Genomic DNA, 23511 nt, shown 5'->3' with positions numbered 1-23511 from the left:
GACAAATTGGAATGGAAGACTAGTGGAAAGGACACATCAAATATAACAGATTCTTATTTGAGAGGATGGGGTAGGGAGCGAATGTATATAGGACAGTAGCAGAAAATTATGAGCAGAAAATTAATTAGTTTGGTTAGAGACATGTTGGGCTGATAAAAGTAGAGGGCATTCAGAAGGGGCCGTCCAGCAAGGAGACGGAGATGAAGGGTAAGAACTCACAAGGGCAATGCGGGCACTAAGTTAAGATCTGGATTTGGGACTCAGCAGAATGGTTGTGATAGCTGAAGTCAGGGACATGAATGAGTTTCCTGAGTGACTCGATAGAAGCGGGGACCAAGAATGGCTCTCTAATAGCACAGTATCTTCACCAGAGGAAGAAGAGTCAGCAAATAAGACAAGAAGTGGATAGAGGAGAATTGACAAATGTAATTTTAAAAACACAGAGAATGGGTGAGATGAAAAACTACAGAGAGGTCAAGTAAATTAATAGCATAAAAGATCTGGCTTCTTTAAATTAGGACATCACTGGCCACTTCAAAAAGGGCAGAACCTTTGGACTGATAGAGGTGGCCAGGTGCTTCACATCCTTATCAATCCTTGGTATCATTCGGGGTTTGTTGGAACTTGATATGTAGCAGTTATTTATATACGCTGGATATACTTTGTCAGGTGTATGTATTACACTCTGTGGGTTGCCCTCTGACTGTCTGGTGTGTTTTGATGGCAGAAGTTCCTAATATTAATGTAGCCCAATTAATCAATTATTTCCTTTATGCATAATGCTTTTTGTGTCATATTTACCAGTTCTTTGTCTACAAAGGTCAGGAAGATATTCTCCTCTGCTATCTTCTAGAAGCAAAGGGAAGCCCCAGAAGGACTGCCATGCGGCATATCTAGCCAGGAACCAATCAGACTAGAAGAAAAGGAAAAGGGTCCCAAAAGATCTATCTTCAAGAGGAAAAGAAAATAGTACTAATAGAAGAGAATATCTGATTATGGTTGAACAAATGGAAAACAAAAAACACTTACAGTCCTGCGGAAAATCTGTCAACTTCAGAAAGAACAAAAAGTTGCACAGGAAAGAAAATGTCATCATAACACACTACTAGTTAGCAGTGAATAAAAGTCCTAAGTTAAACACTGAATATAAATTTAACAACAACAACAAATAATAGATATCACTATACTAGAAGAATAGAAAGGAGGAGCTAAAAGTAATTCATGGAGTTAAGAGTACAAAATCCTCATCTTCCATAATAGCAAGTTAATAGATAATTAATAAAGTCAATAAATAAAGATGTAACAGAATATGTTTATCTTTTTTTTTTTTTTTTTTTTTTTTAAGATGGAGGTAAATACCAAAAGAAACTACTTAAAGAGTTTGGGGAGATCGACTTAGGGGTGAGGTGGAATGGGATAGGAAAATGTTGCTTTCCTTCTGAGCTCTGTATATTATTTGAAATTTTGAACTATGTGTATGTATTAATTGGATAACAAAAGAATTAATTTTTCCAAATGAGGCAGGGTAAAGATACGGGGATATGAACTTGAAGCAAAGAGAAACAATTTGAAATGATTATTTTTTCTTTCTTTAAACATTGTATCTTAGGCTCTAGATTAGATCTTGAAATGAAGGACAACTGAGTCAAAATGATATATATCACAGGCAAACTACTGACCCAGACATTGTAAATTATTTCTAGGAATAGCTAGTAATTCATATTGAATCCAAAGAACACTTCACACATAAGTACATGATAGAATGAGCTCATTTTTTATTTTAAAAAGGAGGGGTGTTCAAGTGTATATATTTTATGTGTGTGTGTGTGTGTGTGTGTGTGTGTGTGTGTACACTTGGGAAGACTATAAACCCTGACTATAACATATATATACTTTTTAGTTAAAATTTTATTCATGACCATATTCTTAATCACAATATATTTAATTGCAAAACAACCTGTCTTAGAATACTACAGTATGAGATGCATTTGACCAACAGTACAAATACAGTAATTATAATACTCAAATCTTAGGTTCATAGATATTTAATGTATTAGATGTGCACGACAATTAAAAAAAAAAAAACAATCCTGTCTTGAAAACTTTATAGAAGCACTTCTCTTTTCATCAAATATAAGGCTCACATGAGCCTATAACAAAACTTAATACTGTTCATGTGTCAAAGGACAAGGCTAAGCAATAAGTTATTCTTTTAAAAGTATCTATGAACCAGAACAATTTTCTTTTTGAGTTTGAGAAGCCAAAGACTATTAAGGAATATTTTTAAGGCTGAATAGAATCAACAAAGGTAAATAAGGAGATTGGGAAGAAAGAAATAGTTCAATATTAACAAAGCAGTATATCTGCCAGGTTCCTGTGCTCAGCCAGATCATCTTGAAAACATGAATTTTGAGTTTAGTAAAGTGTCATACAGTATCTAGTTACATCAGATACCTGATGAAAGTGCTTTTCTGAAACTGTTTCTTCTCTTTTATATATGGACTTTAAAGAAATCCAAACAAATACTGCAATGCAGTGTTTTGAAAAACATATAAACTGCAGAAATGCCCACAATAACAAATGATATCAGGAGGTACAGTAACTGAAATATATCAGGACGTATAGGTACAGTTAATTGAAATGGCATGGTAATGTGAAATGTTAAAAGGAATGGTAATGTGAAATATAAAAAGGATGACTAGATAATTTCTACTTCCAAACTAGATAATTTCTACTTCCATTCTGAAGTAAAATTACAGAATGATGAGCTCATTACTTTATGTAGCAACTAGGAATTGCTACCGTTAAAATATTAATTCTTTCAATGCTTATTTTTGGATTGCCTACTATTTAACAGGTACCATGTTTGGTGCTACACTGATTAATAAAACACGGTTCTCTGCAAAGAAAGAAACCTTGGTCTAGGAAGTACTCATTATATACTTCTTACAAATTTAGTTAAGTATGGCTTTTGGAACTAAAGAAAAAAAATTTTCCAAAAAGTTAACTTTCTAATTAAGAATGCATACGAACATAAATAGTTAAGTCAAGATTTCAGAGGCTCATAAATACTTAGAAACTCTAAATTGCTAATTGACTATTTCAGTTGATGTGATACCTGTCTCATCAACTGCCTGCATATTTTTCCCAAAGTACATTCTTAACACGCAAAAATTTTTAAAACAATGAAACAAACATTTCAGCCATTCTTGCATACCTACTCTTAGTAAAATACAGAACAAGCTGCAATTTTTAATCTGGACATCGACGACAATTTAAACCAATCATATTATTCAAGTGAAACAGATGTCCTGAATTTTGTAACACCATCAGCAAACCTGGAGAGATGCAACTGATTGAATGTGTGAAGCTGTTAGAATTAATCTTCATCATCTCTTTGAAGAGGTATTATCTGAATTTCTTTGGCTATCCTTTCTCCTAATGTCTTATTGTTTGAAGCAATTATTCTTCGTGACATCAAATCAAATGGTCCACCTAAAATCAAATATGGAACATGGTTATATCCTGTACAAAAGTAATTCCTATAAAACTTGCATAGCAATATGTACTATGGTCAATCATAACATTTTAATACTTTCGACAATCTTTAAAAAGATCTATGCTGTCACATAACCATAATGTTTAAGCTTTGATAATACATAAATGAGTTTCTAAGCACCTTCTTTTAGTAAATACCAGTTGTGGAGGGAACTGGTATCTCAATCACACTAGTCTGGAAAATGTCATCTTTTCTCTATTTCACCTTTTGTGTGTTCTATTTCTTCTTTCTATTACTCTTATTACCTCTTTAATGTTTGGGAATCTATGGACAGAAAATCTGACTCCAATGCATTTTCACACCACTCTCCTTCCCATTTCCTTAATACTTTGCTGTCTTTCTCCCAGGCCATTGATGAATTATTTTAACCCAGGTTCGCTCTTTTAAAAATCTCACCACCAGCACAGAGGAAATACGTAGCCCCTCTAGGCTCAAGGCAGAAAGTGATGGTGGACGAAGTCCATGTTCAACCACCACCATGGTCACCATTCAGAGAACTCTTGGTACAATTCTCAGATTCAGTGACCTTCTTGACTTTTTCTATAGTCTCTCAAGAATTCCTGATACTCATATTTGAAGAGGCTAAGCCATTTATCATTATTAATTCCATGCTACCATTAGCTTCTTATCCTTGCCTCTATCTCGCAATGTTTGTTATTTTGATTGTGTAGAAAATTACTGGCTTTTTTTGCCTTAAGAGCTGAGGTATAACATGTAACAAACATTAAAGGAAAAAAGCCATATATAGAGGAAGGTCCAACAGATATGGAAAGAAAAATGCTTTACTGTCCCATAATTTTACCTGTTACATCCAAGAGCACTCCACCAGCTTCAGTCACAATAACACCAGCACCTGCTACATCCCAGCAGTGAATTCCCATTTCATAATATGCATCTGCAACTCCAGCTGCCACAAGGCACATATTAAGAGCTGCTGTTCCAACACCTCGGATCCTAACAAATAACATTTTAAAAATAAGATAGAAAAAGAAATTATTTCAAATAAGGCATTCCTCCTTAACTTCAGTTTCTTTTAAGTGTTGCCTGATGCAACAGTCATGATGCACTATATAAATGACAAAACTAATCCTTATGAAGCAATCATTTGTAACATAAACTATAAAACAAGGATATTTTGGGGAAAAAAACTGAAGAAAATTCTATAATTCTACTATCATGGTATGCATGTATATTCATTGTGGTCTAAACCCAGGGACAATAGCCCCACAATACAAGTAGTTTATAGAAGGGTGAAAATGTACTCCCGGTCATCCCCAACTGCATGGGCATCAGTACGCGTGACCAAAGAGATAACAGCACTGGTGGGCTCTGCTTAGATCTAGGCCTGCCTGGAAAGATTATTTCAGGTTTGCCTTCTCACAGTAGCTTTTCCTTGGAAATATATCAAGTTAAGGTAAGTACAGACATTACTTTATTAGCCATTATAATAATAACTGATTCAGGAAAGAATCATCAATAAACGCTAGGGCTTCCCTGGTGGCGCAGTGGTTGGGAGTGTGCCTGCCGATGAGGGGGACGAGGGTTCGTGCCCCGGTCTGGGAAGATCCCACATGCCGCGGAGCGGTTGGGCCCGTGAGCCATGGCTGCTGAGCCTGTGCGTCCGGAGCCTGTGCTCTGCAACGGTAGAGGCCACAGCGGTGTGAGGCCCGCGTACGGCAAAAAAAATAAATAAATAAATAAATAAAAAATAAACGCTAAAATGAGTGGATGAATGATATTTACATATCAAAGTATCTCCCTATAAGATACACAATAATTACAATGGGAAAGATAGCAAGATCATTACCAAGTGATCAAAGTTAATATTCAATAATGGGACAAAAAGGTACCATGTGCCTCCTGATATAATGCACTGAGAAGGAAATAACAGTACTTCTGTAGCATTCCTGCCCCAAATGCATAACCCAAATCTAATCATGAGGAAACCCAACAAATTCAAATCAAAAGGCATACTATAAAATAATTACCCTATGTTTTTCAAAAATGTCAAGGTCATAAAAGATAGACTAAGCAACTGCTCCAGATTAAAAGAAATTGATGAGAAATGGCACCTAAATGCAGTGTATGATCCTGGATTGGATCTTGGATTAGAATTCTTTCAAAATATGAATTAAGTCACTACATTAGGTAATGTATCAAACTTAATTTCCTGATTTTAGTAATTGTGGTTATGTTAAAGAATGTCGCTTTTATCAAAAATATACACACTGAAATGTTTAAGAAGAAGAGGTCATCATATCTGTAAGTTACTACTTTCAAATGGGTTTTACTCAAGCTTCTTTTTTAGTTGTTTAAACCTCTGAAAATAAAGCAGTCAGGTCTGTTCACTGAGTTCCTTCACTATTTATTTTTAAAGAAATAAGGGGATTCCACATATGAGTGATATCATATGATATGTGGAATCTAATTTTTAAAAATGAAACAAATGAACTTACTTACAAAACAGAAACAGACTTACAGATATAGAAAACAAGCCATGGTTACCAAAGGGGAGACACAGTGGGGAGGGATAAATCAGGAGCTTGGGATGAACATACACACACTGGGATGAACATACACACACTACTATATGTAAGACAGATAACCAACAAGGACCTACTGTACAGCACAGGAAACTCTACTCAATATTCTGGGATAACCTTTATGAAAAAAGAATCTAAAAGAGGATGAATATATGTATATGTATAACTGAATCACTTTGCTGTACACCTGAACTAACAAAACACTGTAAATTAACAATACCCTAATAAAATTAAAATAAAAAAAAAGAAATAATGAGAAATTGATGACTAATGTGGTATTTGTTTAGTTTCTTAAAAATAAAAAAAGTACTGCACCTGAGTACATCCTTCATGCCAAAGCAATTTTTCTTTTTAGAAAAGGATCAGAATTACATGATGCCTTGATTTCAAATATATTTTACTGCCTATATTCTTACTATATATCAAATTTAAGAAAGAACTAGCAACCTCAATAAACTTCCATAGGTGTTTGACTGCTTTCCAAATATATAAACCCAAATTAACTTTAGTGGCTTTTTTTAGTTTATAAATAATGGTGTATTTTCCTCCTCTTCTCAAGGGTATGTGATAGTTCACATCTCATGTCATAGAAAGAAAATACCAAGATCGCTCACAAATTATCTCTTGGTATTCTATTCAAACATAGAACCCTAGGCTGGAAGAACAATGCTATATAGGCAGTTCTTCCAGCACAGCATATACGGTATGCTTCTGTCTACTTTTGATGTGTATCAATGGCTCTCAGTCAAGAGGTCTTTTGATCAGAAAGCATATTCTTTTATGGACAAATATTACTAAATATTATTAATTACCAAATAATTGAGGCTGTGGTCTAGATTTTGCATATGTGTCCTGAATTCTATGTTTGTCTGATCCTCCTATACAGCTAGGACGGTATAGAGTAAAAAAGACTATCTTCAGAATCACACAGATTTGAGTTTGCTCCCCTACTCAGTTGCTTAAAAACTATAATTTTGAAAAAGTTTCTTCTTCAAATTTTAGCTTTCTTGTCATCAGAATGGAAATATCAACTTACCTTGGCTCTGGCTGCAATGATTAGAAACAACAGACGTAAAGCACCTAGCAGAGGGCCTAGCATATAAAAGAGCCTCAAAAAATAGTAGCTATATTTATGAAGAAATTATTCCCTAAAGCATGATACCAGAAAACATCATTAAAGTAAACAAATACAGTGCATTTCATTAAACAAATCCCCAAAAATTACACAAAGGAAATTGACCCATAATGATTTACTTTGCCTCATAAATGTCATTTATAATTAATATATAATTATACTTCAATTTAAAATAAAAGGAGGTGGTATCTCTTGGGACAAAGTGAAGGAAAAGCAGGAGCTAAGAGTGAAAAAATTAAAGATCCTGAGAAATGAAAGAGAAACAAGACATGCCAATCCTCACCTCCCACCACCACTTAGCAGAAATTCATAACAGAACCTATACAGAAGGGTAGAACTGACAGGATAAGGAGCTCTGAAACCAGGAACCCAGATTGCAAAGTGAACAGAGACAGAAAAAGCAGACACATCCACACAAATCTACTGTGAAACATCAGACATTGCTAATAAAAGTGTTTGGGGTTTTTTTGACTCATCAAGTGTCTCTGCAAAAAATTAAGCACAGAAATGAACAAAACAAAATAAAACAAGGAAAAAATAAAACAAGAGATGACCGAACTCAGAAAAGAAGTGGGACAAAAAAGACAAAATTCTATCAGAAAAGAAGACTAAATCGCAAGGTCCCCTAAAGAGAACAGATGCAAATGAAAACTTAATAAAGGGCAGTGAGGAAAAGCGATAAAAGAAAGAAGTAAAATGGGTCGGAGAGAAAGTGGCTGCAAGGGAAGAAACAAAGAAGATTTAATGTTCCTGCTGGTGTCTCTGAAGAAGAAAATGAAAACAGCAGAAGTGAACTAATACTTAAACCTAAAACTCAAGAAAACTTTCCAGAAAAAAAAAAAAAAAAGATATGAATCTACCTGTTATAGGGAGAAAACATCCCAGAATGAGTAATTCCAAGATATACCGTTATAAAAGTGTCAGCCATGGAAGATTAAAAGAAAAAAATTTTTCTCAGAGCCTCCAAGTAAAAAATGAAATAATTTAAAAGCCAAGAAGATTAAATTGGCATCAGATTTCTCATAACATACAAAGCAAGGCAACAGTATAGTAGCTTTTTTTTTTTAATTTGGGTTTCTTATTTATTTACTTATTTTAGTTTTGGCTGTGTTGGGTCTTCATTGCCACGCATGGGCTTCCTCTAGTTGCAGCGAGTGGGACTACTCTTCATTGCGGTGCGCAGGCTTCTCATTGCGGTGGCTTCTCTTGTTGCGGAGCAGGGGCTCCAGGCACGCGGGCTTCAGTAGTTGTGGCACACGGGCTTAGTTGCTCCACGGCATGTGGGATCTTCCTGGATCAGGGCTCAAACCCGTGTCCCCTGCATTGGCAGGCAGATTCTTAACCACTGCGCCACCAGGGAAGCCCTGTAATTGCATTTTTAAGAAATGTACTTCAGGACTTCCCTGGTGGCACAGTGGTTAAGCATCCGTCTGCCAACACAGGGGACATGGGTTCGATCCGTGGTCCGGGAAGATCCACATGCCTTGGAGCAACTAAGCCCGTGCACCACAACTACTGAGCCTGCGCTCTAGAGCTCACGTGCCACAACTACTGAAGCCCGTGCACCTAGAGCCCATGCTCTGCAACAAGAGAAGCCACCACAGTGAGAAGCTCACACACCGCAATGAAGAGTAGCCGCCACTCACCGCAACTAGAGAAAACCCACGAAGCAAAACGTAAATAAATAAAAAAATAATAAATTTCTAAAAATAAAAGAAAAAAAAGAAATGTACTTTATACTTTCTTTCACTAAAGATGTTCTATCCAGCCAAGCTGTCTTTCACGTTTCAAGACCATAGAAAAACAGTTTGGAATGTGCCAGATCTCATGGAATACTGTGTACATGTGCCCTTCTCAAGGAATCTACTAAGAGATGAGCTTCATCTAATCTAAAGGTGATTGGTGTTAAATCAAAAACAAACAGAGACCAGCCTTGAAAATTCCCTGAGCAGACAAAACCAGTTTAGTCATGCAAACAAAGCTTAATTTAGCATATTTTGCAAAACTAACTCAACCTGGGTCATTTCTTGCTTATGATTCTGGAAATGACAAGCAAAACTTAAGTTGTTTCTCAAGGCTGATATGAGGTAACCACTAATCAATTCCCTATCATTTAAAAAAATTCTATTATAGCCAATCACTGTGAAGAATAAATAGTCACTGCTTTCTCACTTTATAAGCTTCTTTATAACAATATATGCCTGAGCCTCATTTCATGTTTTGGTCAGGGTGTTCCTGGTTTGCAAACTGTCTTTTTGTGTGTTCACAATAAACTTTTACTAATTATACTTCAGTGATTCGCTGGTTTTAATTCTGTTATTTATGAACTTTTGACACCAGGAAAACTTCATGGAAGGACTGTGAGCATTTTATAAAGTCAAAAACTAAGACCACAGGATGGGACCGTGGGTGAAAGAATATGTAATAATAATACGTCTGACAAAGTATAAAGAATGCAACTTAAAAAACTGGATGAAAAGGGAGAGAAAAAGGGGAAAGTAGAGTAAAATCACTGAATGTCATATAGGTAACAGGCGGAAGCCAAAACGTTCTGGAGCCTTTACAGAGAGTAAATGGTCAAGTAAGAAAAGAGAATATTAAGAGCATTATAAAGAGTTTTAATATAAAAGAAACCCATGAGAATAAAATTGAACCTTTCACAAATTTCTATTTCTAAAAAGAAAAAAAGCAGAGGGGATACACCAAATAAATACAGTAACTATAACATAATATACAAAGTAATTACAATGTAAGATAATACAACAGAATTGAGACCAAACAAAACGGTCATATCAATAAATGAGTAAGCCTACCTTTTTTATGGAAAGAAAAAAGATTTTCAAATTGATTATAAAGCAAAACTCCACTCTATGCTGTATTCAAGAGATGCACTTAAAACTCAGTGATTCAAAAGGACTAAAAGTAAGAGTGGACAAAGATTTACCAGGCACAATTCTGATGTCAAAGCAGATTTCAAGTTCAAACATCAAAGTACAATACAGAATGTACTTTTGTTTCAGTGCATATGGAAGTTCCACAAAAATTGATCATATACAGGGCACAAAGAAAACATAAAGTTCCATAATATATATTTATTACAATGTAATAAAACTACAAATTAAAAATGGAATTAAAAAAGCAAAAAAAGTCATTTCCTCGTGGAAATTTAAGAACACAACTCTTGGGTGAAAAGGGAAATACAAACAGAAGTAACAAATTTTGTGAAAATTAATTGAAATGAAAACACATCAGAATCTATGGGATACATTTAAAGCAGTAATCAGATAAAAATTCATAGCCTAAATACTTACATCAATAAAAATCAAAGCATACAAATAAATTCTCTACTTAAAAAGGAAAAATAAAGGAAACAACAAAATGAACAAAAAGAAAGCAAAATGATGAAAATAATAAAGCAGAGGAGAAAAACAGTAGACCAGATTAATAAGCAAAATCCTGGTTCTTTGAAAAAACATAAAATAGACAAACCACCAAGTAACTTAATCAAGACTTTTTAAAAAGAAGAAAGCACAAATATACAAAATAAGAAATGATAAGGGGGAAATAACTACTGATACAGAGAGGCCAGAAATAAACTATAAGATTCTACCTTGTATACCTCCATGCAAATAACTTGAAAACTTAGAGGAAGCGGGTAATTACTTAGGCTGTGGAAATGTTCTGGATTAAAGGTGGCCAAAGAGACATGGCAACTAAACATAATACTGACACTAGACTGAATCTTGCACTGGAGGAAGAAAAATGCTATAAAAGACATTATTAGATCAACTGACAAAGCTATATATGTATGGATGGTAGACTAGATAAAGAGCAAATTCATGAAGTCAATAATTGTACTGTGGTTATGGAAGAGAGTATCCTTATTCTTAGGAAATAACAAACTGAAGTATTTAGGGGTAAAGAGCCATAATCTAAATAATTTACCATGAAATAGTTCAGGGAAAGAAAGGAGTATACACAAACACACACACACACATACACAGAGAGAGAGAGAGAGAGAGAGACAGACACAGAGAAAAGAAAGAATGATAAAATGACAAAGCAAACGGGTACAATGTTAACAATAGGTGAATCTGGATAAAGTGTATACTCTTGTTTCTTGTAGTTTTTTATTTCCGAAAATTTTGTTAAATTTGAAATTTCAAATGAAAGTTTTAAAAATTACATTATAAAATTAGAATTACGGTACTGATCCCATGTCTATTAATCAAAAATTTCATTTCTAAAGAAAAATTCATTCCTTAGAATGTCAAATTATCTATAATGTTAACATAGAATGTTCAAATTTTGGGAAAAAGTGAAAAGAGCTTACCCATGGATGGGAAGGCAAAGAAGCCTTTCCATATTAGAAAGAATAATTCTCACAGTCTCTGGTGTTCTGGAAGAGCCCAACTCTGTCACCAAGAGTGATTTGGTAACATCTAAAAGAAAATGTTTTAAATGATCATTAGAGTTTATTAATAAGAATTCTGATAAAAAATTTGACACTTGTAACTCAGAACAAATTGGACATTTTTATTCCTCTTTCTAGTTGTATCATATTTGTTTCTTTCTAAGGCTTTAAATATTAAAATACTTATCAATTTATTATCTCTTTTAGTTATTTTATCATCATTTTTATAATCATCAAAAAGAGTCTAGCTCCTTACACCACCCCCCCAAAAGTACAGAATATAACCAATCTGCCTGCATGCATGACACATTTAGTGGGAAACGAGCAAACGTCTTACATATTTTTTTTTAAAGTGGAATCTAGGGGGCTTCCCTGGTGGTGCAGTGGTTGAGAGTCCGCCTGCCAATGCAGGGGACATGGGTTCGTGCCCCGGTCCGGGAAGATCCCACATGCCACGGAGCGGCTAGGCCCGTGAGCCATGGCCGCTGAGCCTGCGCGTCTGGAGCCTGTGCTCCGCAACGGGAGAGGCCACAACAGTGAGAGACCCGCGTACCGCAAAAAAAAAAAAAAAAAAGTGGAATCTAGAAATTAAATAATTTATATATAGATTTGAAAAAGACAAAAATTAAAATTAAATGGTAGCACTGTTGGCAGGAATGTAAAGTGGTGCAGCCATTATGGAAAACAGTATGGAGGTTCCTCAAAAAACTAAAAATGGAGTTGCTGTATGATCCAGCAATCCCACTCCTGGGCATATATCCAGATAAAACTATAATTTGAAAAGATACATGCATCCCTATGTTCATGGCAGCACTATTTACAATAGCCAAGATGCAGAAACAACCTAAATGTCCATCAACAGATTAATGGATAAAGAAGATGTATATACATACAATGGAATATTACTCAGCCATAAAAAAGAATGAAATAATGCCATTTGCAGCTACATGGATGGACCTAGAGATTATGATACTAAACGAAGTAAATCAGAAAGAGAAAGATACCACAAGATATCACTTATATGTGGAATCTAAAATATCACGCAAATGAACATATCTACAAAACAGAAACAGACTCAGATATAGAGAACAGACTTGTGGTTGCCAAGGGGGATGGAAGGATTGGGAGTTTGGGACTAGCAGATGCAAACTATTATACACAGAATGCATAAACAACAAGGCTTACTGTACAGCACAGGGTACTATATTCAATATCTTGTGATAAAGCATGATGGAAAAGAATATGAAAAAGAATATATATATGTATAACTGAATGTTGGGTTAGTTTCTGCTATACAGCAAAGTGATTCAGTTATACATATATATGTATTCTTTTTCACATTTTTTTCCATTATGGCTTATCACAGGATACTGAATATAGTTCCCTGTGCTATACAGTAGAACTTTGTTGTTTATGCATCCTATATATAATAGTTTTATGCCTCATTTTTAATGATTCCCAACTTGAAGTGCCTTTTCCCCCTCAATTTACTAATAACTGGGCCCAATGGCATCAGAACAAAGGAATTCTACAAAGAATTTGAGATGCAGTGGCTGAAGCAATAAAACATGAAGGCCATGAGGGCAGAGAGTCATTCTTACTCATCTTCCTCCCCAGCCCCTGACAAAACGCAAGCCTCAAGTGTCTTCTGCTCCATCGCACTTGCTTCCCCTGCTTCCACTACTACATCCAAAATTGTGGTCACAATTAAAAAGTACAGAGAAAACAGACACAATTTATGAATCAGTTAACACTTGGAGAGCTCTACAGGTTAACATTCAAAAACAGTAGCATACGAATACATAATATCAATCACACCAAAAATTAGAGGATAAACCAACCTTCTTGGCGTGAAACCTGTAGTTTTTGACCATTACAAAAGGCACCTTTTCCTTTCCGGCCAGTATACATCTTATCCTCCATGCAACTGTATACAATTCCAAATTCCATCTGCAGAAGGAAAACAAGTTTCCTTTACCAAACCTGAGTATTCTTTCTCATGTCATCCATACTTTTTCTAAGAAAGTAACAAGAAAATCTGGTATACTAATAATGTTTTCAAATGGCTAAACCATGGGTATTTAAAATGCTAATTCCCAGCTTAGTCAGAGGAAAGAAGTCATCAGACCTAAACACTTGACTCCTGTCTCATCCATTTCTAAATTTAAGGGCACCCACCTTGACCTCTCTCCTTCCTGCCTCAGATGAAGACAGGTTGCTCCTGTTTTCTAGGGTGAATCCTTCTTCCTGTTAAACTTCTCTGAAAAACTGCTCCATCAACTGATCCCTCCTCTCTTGGACTTTCATTCCGGGACTTCTCGCCAAATTTCTTCCTCCCTCACAAAACCTTCAAAACGTTACCTTCTCCTTTTCTCTTCACTGCCAAAGAGTGGTCTAGACTTTGCATCTCCCATTCTCTTACTACACTACAATTTGGCTTCTTCCCTGATCACGCATCTCCTGAAACTCCTTGCAAAGAGATCATCAATGCACTCTTGCTGACCAAATGCGTCTTCTGAAGATTTGGAGACTGCTAACCATCACCAGTTAATCCCATACTCCGTGTTCCTGGCAGTATTCTCCTAGACCTCCTACTACACTCACTGATCTGTCTTGGTGTCACAGTTTCTTATGACCTTCTTCTCTGCCTAACCCCTAAAAGTTGTGTTCCCCAGAGTTTTTCATTCTTCCTCTTCTTCCATTTCCCTTTTAGCTCTCTCGATTCTTACAGGTTTGTTCTTTCCAGTCCACAAATTCAACTACCTCTCTAACTGTGGCTCCCACCAACCCCATCTTAACAGGTCAGTAGCTGTGCTTCAGAACCTAGGCTTGCAGAAACCTCAATTGAGGAGGTCAAACTCACTCACTATCTGATCACTCACGCCTCATTCCTTCCCCATTAGTCACTTCCTTCCAATTTTATCTTGAAAACACTTCCTGATTTTTGGCATTTCCTCAGCCATTCTCCCCACCTCCATCTGAGTTCAGAATCACCTGCCCCTCTGGTGTGACCTCTACATTGCTGGAATTATCTGTCACTCTGCACGTAAAAACCTCTACTGGTTTCCTACCACCTAAAAACAAAATCTAAATGTTCTGACACGGACAGGCCATGGTGCCTCACGGCAAGACGACAACTAACTCACCTCATTGGTTCTGCTCCTGCCATTTCCAGAGGTTTGCCCACAATGAACATCTCACTGTTCCCCACACACATCATGCTCTTCTCCAAACTGTTCTTTCTGATTAAAATGCTTTCCTTTTCTTCTTTATCTGGCAAACCCCTAATTTGCTATGACCCAACTCACATGACCAAATTCTAAGACCCATTACATTTAGTATGAAGATTTCCCCAAACAACTCCTGGCAGAATTGGTTACACCCTCTTCATGTTCTCATAGTATTTTTTTTTTTTCACAGTTCCACCACATATTACCTTTATCTGTTCACACGTGTAACTCTTGCACTGAACTGGGAGTTCAACAGCCCAGGGCTGATTAAATGAGAAATGCTCACCTATCTCCCTTTGAATGTTCTCAGTGATTAACACAATCCTGTGCCTAAGATTTCATTTGCACTAATCTGTGTTTTTATTTTCAGAGATTTCTTAACTCTCTTGTGTACATGCTGATCAAATATATCTCAAGCCCCTTGAAGACAGTTATGTAAGATGTTAGTAAACACCATTCGTGTTTTGATCAATCAAATACCCAAACAGCACGGAAATGCAACAGGTAGAGATTGTACTCTACTGGGCTTTAGGGACAGCAAGTGTTCAGGTTCCTGAACATAGTCTGCATTTTCTAAACATGCTTGGCCCCTTCCACTTCCTGATGTTTCCCTTCACAATGCCTACTAAAGCATTCCTAGCTCAAAGCACACCTCTTCCATTAAGCATTTCAGACCCTACATCAACGCCTATCTTATCTGACTCTATCATGTATATAATGGTGATTAAATACTGAATCATATTTCAGTTATTTGTGTGTATTTTTTCTTTATAAAATCTTCTCAGAAAACATTACATTTTCTTCACTGGAAAAAGTATCATGACAAGTTTAACAGTTCTGGAGTTTATTTCAAAATAATGCAGCTACATAAATTGAATAGAGACAAACCTAAATTTATTATGGAGACACATTTACTCTTTTCTCAGAAAATGAGAGCAAGTCATTTTACCAACCATAAATTTAAACAACATACCTTTTTATTAACAACAAAGCCAATTGAAACAGCTACAAAAGGAAATCTTTAAAAAAAAACACACACATAAATTTATCAAAATAGAACTTATTTTCAACAAATATGTGTTTTCATAATAAAACTGCTTACAATTTTTTTCATATGAACAGTCTTATCCCTCCTCCCCCAGAACTGTGTGTACAGTATGCAACCCTTTGTGTAAATCGTAGGGGATGGGGAGGGTAGAATATACAGATGCGTACATACAGGATGCTTCTACAGGCATGAGACATCTCTGAAAGGATTCACAAGAAGCTGATAACAATGGTCACCTCCAGAGATGGGTCCTGAGAAGCTGGGGTCAGAAGTGGGAAGGCCACTTGGCACTGTATGCCATTTCATACAATTTAAATGTAGAATTCCATTAATATAGTTTTAATTTTAACAAAAATGGGATCATACTATATATTATAATCTTCTCTATGTTATATAATATTATGAGCATCTTTCCACATTAACATTCCATCACAAAACGATTCTACATCTTAGCTTTATGGCTTTAACAATTCTATTAGTAAAGATACATACAGCTAGCTACATGGTAACTTCAAATATAACAACTATGTGTCATCCCACCAAACTAGGCTACTCATTTGAACTCTCACTGGCAATTCTATCAGGCTTTCTTCTAAATATCCTGAGTTATATACTTACTTTGTGCCAGGCACTAGAGTAAGTTCTTATATAAATGTACAACTCATTGAGTCCCATCAACAAGCAATTCTATGAGGCAGGTACCATTAATGTGCCCATTTTATAGAATGAAAAAAAAAACTGAGGCCTAGAAAGATTAAGCAACTTGCTCAAGGTCACGATTCATACATCCTAAAACCCATGCTCTTTTTAACAGTTTTTTTCTCCTGGATTGAACCCATTCTATATAGACAACACTCCAGTATTGAGTTAGTTATTTCCTTAATTGATCTCAAAGGAGCAATGTTGCTTGCATACATTTTTATGTGGTTTCAACAGTGAGAAAAAGAATAGTAAACAGGGCACTTCCCTGCACTAGACAAGTCTACAACATTAATACTTCATCACCTCTTCCATAGCTGATGAAAATTATGCATAATACACTTACAAACTACTCTACAATTTACACAGTTCTCTAAAGTATATATGTTTGTGAACAAAATATCCAACAGTCCATTCAGTTAATACAGTAACAGCAATTACAATATTAAAATTTTTAAAACATACCCATGTACAAAGTTAGTTGTTCCATCAATAGGGTCAATGATCCACGTAGGGCTGTCAGTTAAAATACTTTTTTCCCCAGCTGCCACAGATTCCTCACCAATGAAACTAAAATCAAAAGTGACGAACTCTGAATCTTTACATTGCTTTCAACAATTTTCAAACCTTAAGCTACCCAGGGTCTACTATAAAACACAACAAAAGTCCGTACACTACACTTTTCTATTGTTTTTCCTGCAGACTGATGAAAGTGAGAAAGTTTTACTTCCCCCAGAACAAAGTCATGTGAAAAATAACAGAATCTTAAATTCTCAAATGTAATGCCAGGATAAGTGAAGGCACACATGCTGAAAAGGGAATTTGTTGCTGAGAACTTACTAAGGAAATGTGGAGGTTTTAAAAATAAGTCCACAGATTCTCTCATACTCCTCTCTTCAAGAGGTAGAGCCTAACACCCTTTGCCTTGAGTGTGAATTTGGACTTAGTGACTCGTTTCTAACCAATAGAACAAAGTGGAAGTGACAACGTGCAACTTGGAAGACTCGTTCACAAAATGGCACTGAGGTTTCCATCTTATTCACTCTATTTCTTCCTCCCTCCCCTTCCCTCTGTTGCTCTGGGGGAAGCCGGCCACCATGTTATCAGCTGCTCTGTGGAGAGGCCCAGATGGTAAGGAACTGAGCGGAGCTGCCGCAGACAACCCATGAGGAACTGAAGTCACCAACAATCACATAAGTGAATGGCCCCTTCAGCCCCAGTTGAGCCTGAGGTGACCCACAGTTTGACTATGACGTTACGCGACCCTGGCAAGAACAACACAGCCCAGCTACTACCACATTCCTGACCCTAGAAAACTCTAAGATAATAAATGTTTGCTGTCTAGAGCTGCTAAGTTTTTAGGGTAACTTGCTATACAGCAGTAGATAATATACAGAACATTAAATAAGTCAATGAGAAAGCAAATCACCCACCAAAATTACTGTGTTTACATGCTTTCCTAAAACACGCTACACAGTAAATCTCAGGTGAATTCTGTAAATGGTGTCTGAGTTCACTGGATTTCTTCTTTCCGTTGCTACTTTCTTTTTTATTTATGTCCTTTATTCAATACTGAACAGTCCTAATAATCATTATCATAATTTTCTTGTATCTCTTTTTCTCTTGGCTATAAACCTTTTCACTGAGAAGACATATATTTAGCTTTAAACATTTTTTTTCTCCTCAGTGACTAAAATACCAGGAATGGCCAATGGCATGATCACGAAGAAGTAGAGAATGACAATGTTAAACCCTTAAAATGATGACAATATTTTGGTTATATTTCTGTGCCTATAAAGAAAGCCCTGATTTTAGTATTTTCTCTCAAACTCCTTAAAGATACCATGACTTTAGCACCTAAAAAAGTTTGCAATATAGAGAATAAAACTGAACTTTTAAATCTTGTCTATGCCAGCCACTTGTCACGTCAACTTCCCAGCATCCAAACACTCCTCTTACTATAAAGGAATCCAAATAGGCCCTGTTCACTGCTCCCTGGAAGTGTGAGCTTAGGCAAACAATCTCAGTTCAGCTAGCAGATGTTCTTGCCCAGGATTTGTAATCTTGAGCTAATGGGGTAAAGATATCCAAAGTGAGCAGGGTCAGGAGTGAGGCTACCAGCAGCATCTGAAGCAATGGCTCCTAACCCTAACCCTAACCCTAGCCCTAACCCTAACCCTAACCCTAACCCAATCCTAACCAGCTCTGTCTTCCTCCCTGGTTCCCACCTGAGCCCTGCTCTCAGGGCTCCTGAGCTGCCCAACACCCTCCAAATAAATTCCCGTTCAGCTTAAATTAAGTATAGTCAATTACTGAGTCTAAAATCAAAATTTCTGTCTAGTACTATTGACTCCAACCTAGATTTCATTTTTATCACAAGAAATTGAAATAAGAAATACCTGTGAGATGGATACTTTTCCTTTATGGAAGAGATAAGCATTTTTTCAACTTTTTGGTCAGTAGCAGTTACCAAATCAACTGGAGAACTTTTGATCATAATATTCATTTCGTTTTTTAGGGCTTCACGAGCCATCTAAAAAGATTTTTTGGTAAGCAAATAGGAAAAGCATAAGTCATTTTAAATCAAACTAAAAGATGAAATACAGAAATGGTTTGAAACATTCAATCTGTCTTAAATGATACTCTTAAATATTTCTTACCACAGTGTAAATAAAATAAATCCTTAGGGGTTATGACCTTCTAGGTATAAAATCACAGAATCTTACATCCTATTTTAGATTCACAACTGTCATCACAAAAAGTTTAATGACACAAAATTAAACTATCACTCCACTAAAGTTCAATAAAATGAAAACAGATACAGATTAATCAAAGTATATGTTTTGTTTAACAAGGCAACCACACGCTGTCCACATCCAACACATCATGGCTGAAAAGATTTCAGTTCATACCTCTCCAGCTTGTCTGGCTAGGGTTACTGCATAATCCATGCATTCCTGCCAAGGATCAGCCATCTTCGGAACAGATTTAACACGTACAAAGATACAGCAGTTACAAATCTCTAAAAATCTTAATCATAGAATAGTTAGGTCACAAAAACAGCTCAATTTGCAACATACTTTTATTCAGGATTCACCCTCTACCTGATTCTAGAGTTCAGTTTTTTTCAGTATTCACTCACAGGTCCATTAAGAAACACTTTTTATCTAAATTACTTCACTTCTATTGTAGAAACATTTTCATAACAAAAAATTTTATTCTATAAAATTTTATTTTATTCTATAAAATTATTTTATTCTATAAAATTTTATTCTATAAAAGTGTCTCCCAAAGTGCCCATACCATACAACATTTTAAAAAACAGCATTGGTCTAGGGAATGGAGAAGAAAGGACACAAGAAATATCTTAAAAGACAGGTGCATGTTTGGGTTAAGAATAAAGTGAAAATTAGAGAAAGAACACAGGGAACACAGATAGTTTTCAGTATCTGCAGTTTTGGCATCCGTGCATTCCACTAGCCACAGATAGAAATTAAAGAAGCTCTGAAGGGAAGGGGTAGAAGGCACATGTACTAATTGAATGTCAGGTAGTTCAGTACTTTATACATGCAAATTTATTTTTAATGAGGTTGTAAAGATGAAGAACTTAAAGCTCAGTGATTATAAATAACTTGCTTTATTAGACAGATGACCCAGTCAGAATTCGAACTCAATTCTGAATTTAAAGTCCACTGCTCTTTCTATCATAACATTCTGAGGAAAGAAAATTCCAGGACTAAAAAAATAACAATAAAGTAAAAAAGGAATTTCCTCAAGTTTCAGAGAGGAAAAAAAACAACACATTTTTGTCTTCTGAACTGTCCAGCTTTCCACTTACTTCTGAAGAGAAGACTAAACTAACTCACCACTGGCTTGACCACACTCTCAAACCTGCACCCAGGACAGTGAAGCTTTTCAAGCTGTCAGACTCAGAAAAATGTGGATCATTTATAAAACAACCCTAATTTTGTCATCTTTATATTTGAGAATAACTTACACAGAGTTTCACCTTGAAGACTGGTCGGAAATCCCAATCATGGTGCTCACAGTATAGGAATGGGGAGGGGAAGAGAGGGAGGGGAAGGGAAGGGAGGACAAAGGACAGATACTTTGAGCTGTTTCTGCTAGTTGCTTCTTCTTCTTGATATGAGCGTTTAAATAATTTTAAAAGGAAGCCACTTTTTGAGTTATAGGAGTAACTGCTTAGAGCACTTCAAGAATTGTTTCCAAACTTTATTTTTTCATTCTTACTTACTCCCATTTCTTTCTTCTAGGCTTAAACAGAACTAGATGTTCTCACTATGAATCTGCTTTCTAGCCAGAAACTTTGCTTAAGCCATTCATATCTCCCTGTACTAACAGCACTGATATCTCCTACCAATTTTTCCAGGCTCACTTCAAAAGCTACCCTTTCTTCTAGGGATTCTCCACCCAGAAGTCATAATCTGTTTAACCATTCAAGAGCTATGTGCTGAATATCTATTATATGCTGTGCAATGCATCACAGTGAGGAAAAACAGGCAGAGTTCACACTTACTCTCTAGTGGGTAGTCAGGTATTAATCAAAAAAAAAAATCACAGACCACATGCAACATCACAAATGCAATAAAGGCTACGCAGAAGTGCAATGAGAAGCATGTAACAGGGGAACTCTGACCTGGTCTTAGGTACCAGATACGGTTTCCCTAAGAACATGGTTCAACAAAGATTTGACCGACAAGAGAATAGGTATTAACTAACTCAACTGCAGGACTCCTGGTATGTGAAGAGCAACTGAAAGGCCTAAGTGTGACAGCTCACAGATCAAGAGAAATGGGGGAGGGGTGAGGCCGGGGGATAGTAGGGCTCATCCCTAGCGAGGCCTTAGAGGTAAGATTTTGATTTGAGAGCCATGAGGAATCACTACATTGTGGCTGCTGAACAGAATGGATTAGAGGGTGGAGGGAAGAGTAGACAGTGGGGATATTTGCTTTGGGAGGTAAAGCTGAGGGCACTTAGCAATAGATTGGATATGGAGTATGAGGGAGAGGAAGAGTTTAATGATGCCCAGATATCTCACTTTGGCAACTGAATGGATAATGGTGACATTTACTGAAACACGGAGCAATAGAAGAGTCAAATTTGGGATCTGGGTAGGAGGTCGGGAGAACAAAAGTTTAATGAGTAGAGAATGAGGAACCTTTGTGAAACCAAAAGAAGATGTCAATTAGGCAGCGGACTGTATGCATCCTGACCTCAGAGGAGAGGTATGGCCTGCAGATTTAAATATGCAAGTCACCTGAGTAGGAAACAACTGAGTCCTGAGTCTGAATGACATTCCTTAGGAGGGAACATGCTATGAGAAGCTCAGAGGACACCCAAGCCTGGAAGACCCCATAAAACTTTGTACATCACTCTTAGGGCACTCAGGAATGTTTCCTTACATTTCGGTCATTTGCGTGCATGCCTTATCTTTCCAACCAGTTTTGAGTATATCTCAAAAAGGAACACATTTTGTTCACCTTCACTTTCTCAAAGACAAACACATGAAACATTTTCAACTTTTTCTGTCCTGGTTCCCACCTTCCCTGCGGTGGGAGCCATGCCACCTTCCTGCCACCTGTCCCCAGCAGCGGGACTGCGGACAGCACGGGATCAGGGGCTTACACCGGGACTACACGCCCCTGGACGTATGCCAGGTCTCTCTGAGCTTCTTTGGAATCGGTAAAGTGAAAAAGAGGGAATTATTCTACACAAGCTGCCGCAAAGGTTCAGCGAGATCCCGGGGGCGAAACCGCTACACACGCAGGGACCGTTCCTGGTGTCACTCAGCCGTGGCTCAAGACAAAACAGCAGGGGTGAAGGCGCCCCAACTGCGGCCTCTGTCGCTGGGCGTCACCCCGCACCGCTGACCGAGCCCACCCACTCCAAACCACTCCGGAGAGCCGCCCGCGTCCGCAGCGCCCGACGACCCCGCCCAAGGGCTGGTGCGGGATCGCAGGAAGGAAGGTCTCACCTCTGGGTGAAGGGCTAGAGGCTCGCTAAGATACCAGCCGCATCCAACGCTGGCCTCTTCCGGAGAGAGAGGAGGGTCAGGCTGGTAACGCCTCCGACAGGAAGTCCCGCCCCTGCAGCCCCGCCCACGGGGTTCGTCTTCTTCTGGCCCCGCCCCACAACGGAGCATAGCCCTCCAACCCCCAACTCCCTGCCCCACCCCCAGACCCAAGCTGCGCTGGTGATCGCTTCCTGACCCGTCCCCCTCCGCCTGGTCCTTCCAGATCTGACCTCTTCTTTTTCGTCTGTGGTTCTTCTGACTTTCTTTCTCCTGCCTGTACATTCTTCTGTAATTTAAAAAAAATTCCTTTCCTCTATTTTGCCCATCCCTTATGTCTTCCATTCCTTCCAATTTTCCTGTTTCCCTTTCTTTGTCCCAGTCTTTTATTCCATGCTACCCTTTTGGCAAAACACAAACTGGAGATACGACTCTAGCTTTGCAACTTTTATTTGTTAAAACTGTGCTGGGTAAACCTACACTATATACATATTGTAGGGGTTCATAAGGGAGCGTCCCCCAAATGTTCCATTTTTGCATGAGGATTATTTTGAGCTAAAGGCAACTGAGACCTGGTGAGTGAAAGAGAAAATACTCTCCCTCCCTTAACTACCTAGAAGAATTTAAACTGGAAATTTTTCTCAGAAAAGAGTTATTACTGGAGATATGCTTTATCTAAAGGGCCCCATCTATATGGTAGGGCAAATATCTAATTACCAAACATCTGCTTTTCTTATCATCCTCCTGTCCTTGGAAGCCCCAGGCCCCCATCTCATTTCCTTAGCTCAGGATGGCATGTAGTCCTCATTTTACTTTTCTGCCTCTGACCCTCTCATGCATGTGGGGTCTCTG

General features: G+C 37.3%; 1 protein-coding gene across 2 annotated transcripts; it reads right to left on the bottom strand.

Annotated features, from left to right (window-relative positions):
- Nucleotides 1-1770: 1770 nt before the first annotated feature.
- On the bottom strand, nt 1771-22699 carry IMPA1 (inositol monophosphatase 1). 2 transcript variants are annotated; one of them, XM_082674462.1, is made up of 9 exons: nt 22624-22699; nt 19541-19658; nt 19028-19161; nt 17094-17198; nt 15855-15900; nt 13493-13601; nt 11571-11679; nt 4362-4513; nt 1771-3495 (listed from the first exon to the last, which is right to left on the bottom strand). In XM_082674462.1, exons 2-9 carry the CDS (start codon nt 19601-19603, stop codon nt 3380-3382), a joined length of 834 nt encoding a protein of 277 aa, XP_082530588.1. In that variant the 5' UTR covers nt 19604-19658; nt 22624-22699; the 3' UTR covers nt 1771-3379. The 2 variants fall into 2 exon arrangements, with proteins under 2 accessions (XP_082530588.1, XP_082530589.1); XM_082674463.1 differs by having other exon boundaries at nt 19541-19603; nt 22624-22692.
- Nucleotides 22700-23511: the final 812 nt, after the last annotated feature.

The sequence above is a fragment of the Grampus griseus genome, assembly GCF_964374135.1.
Source record: "Grampus griseus genome assembly, chromosome: 17".
Classification (NCBI taxonomy): Eukaryota; Metazoa; Chordata; class Mammalia; order Artiodactyla; family Delphinidae; genus Grampus; species Grampus griseus.
Note: the sequence above shows the minus strand (reverse complement) of the source record. Positions and strands in the feature narration are given on the sequence as shown.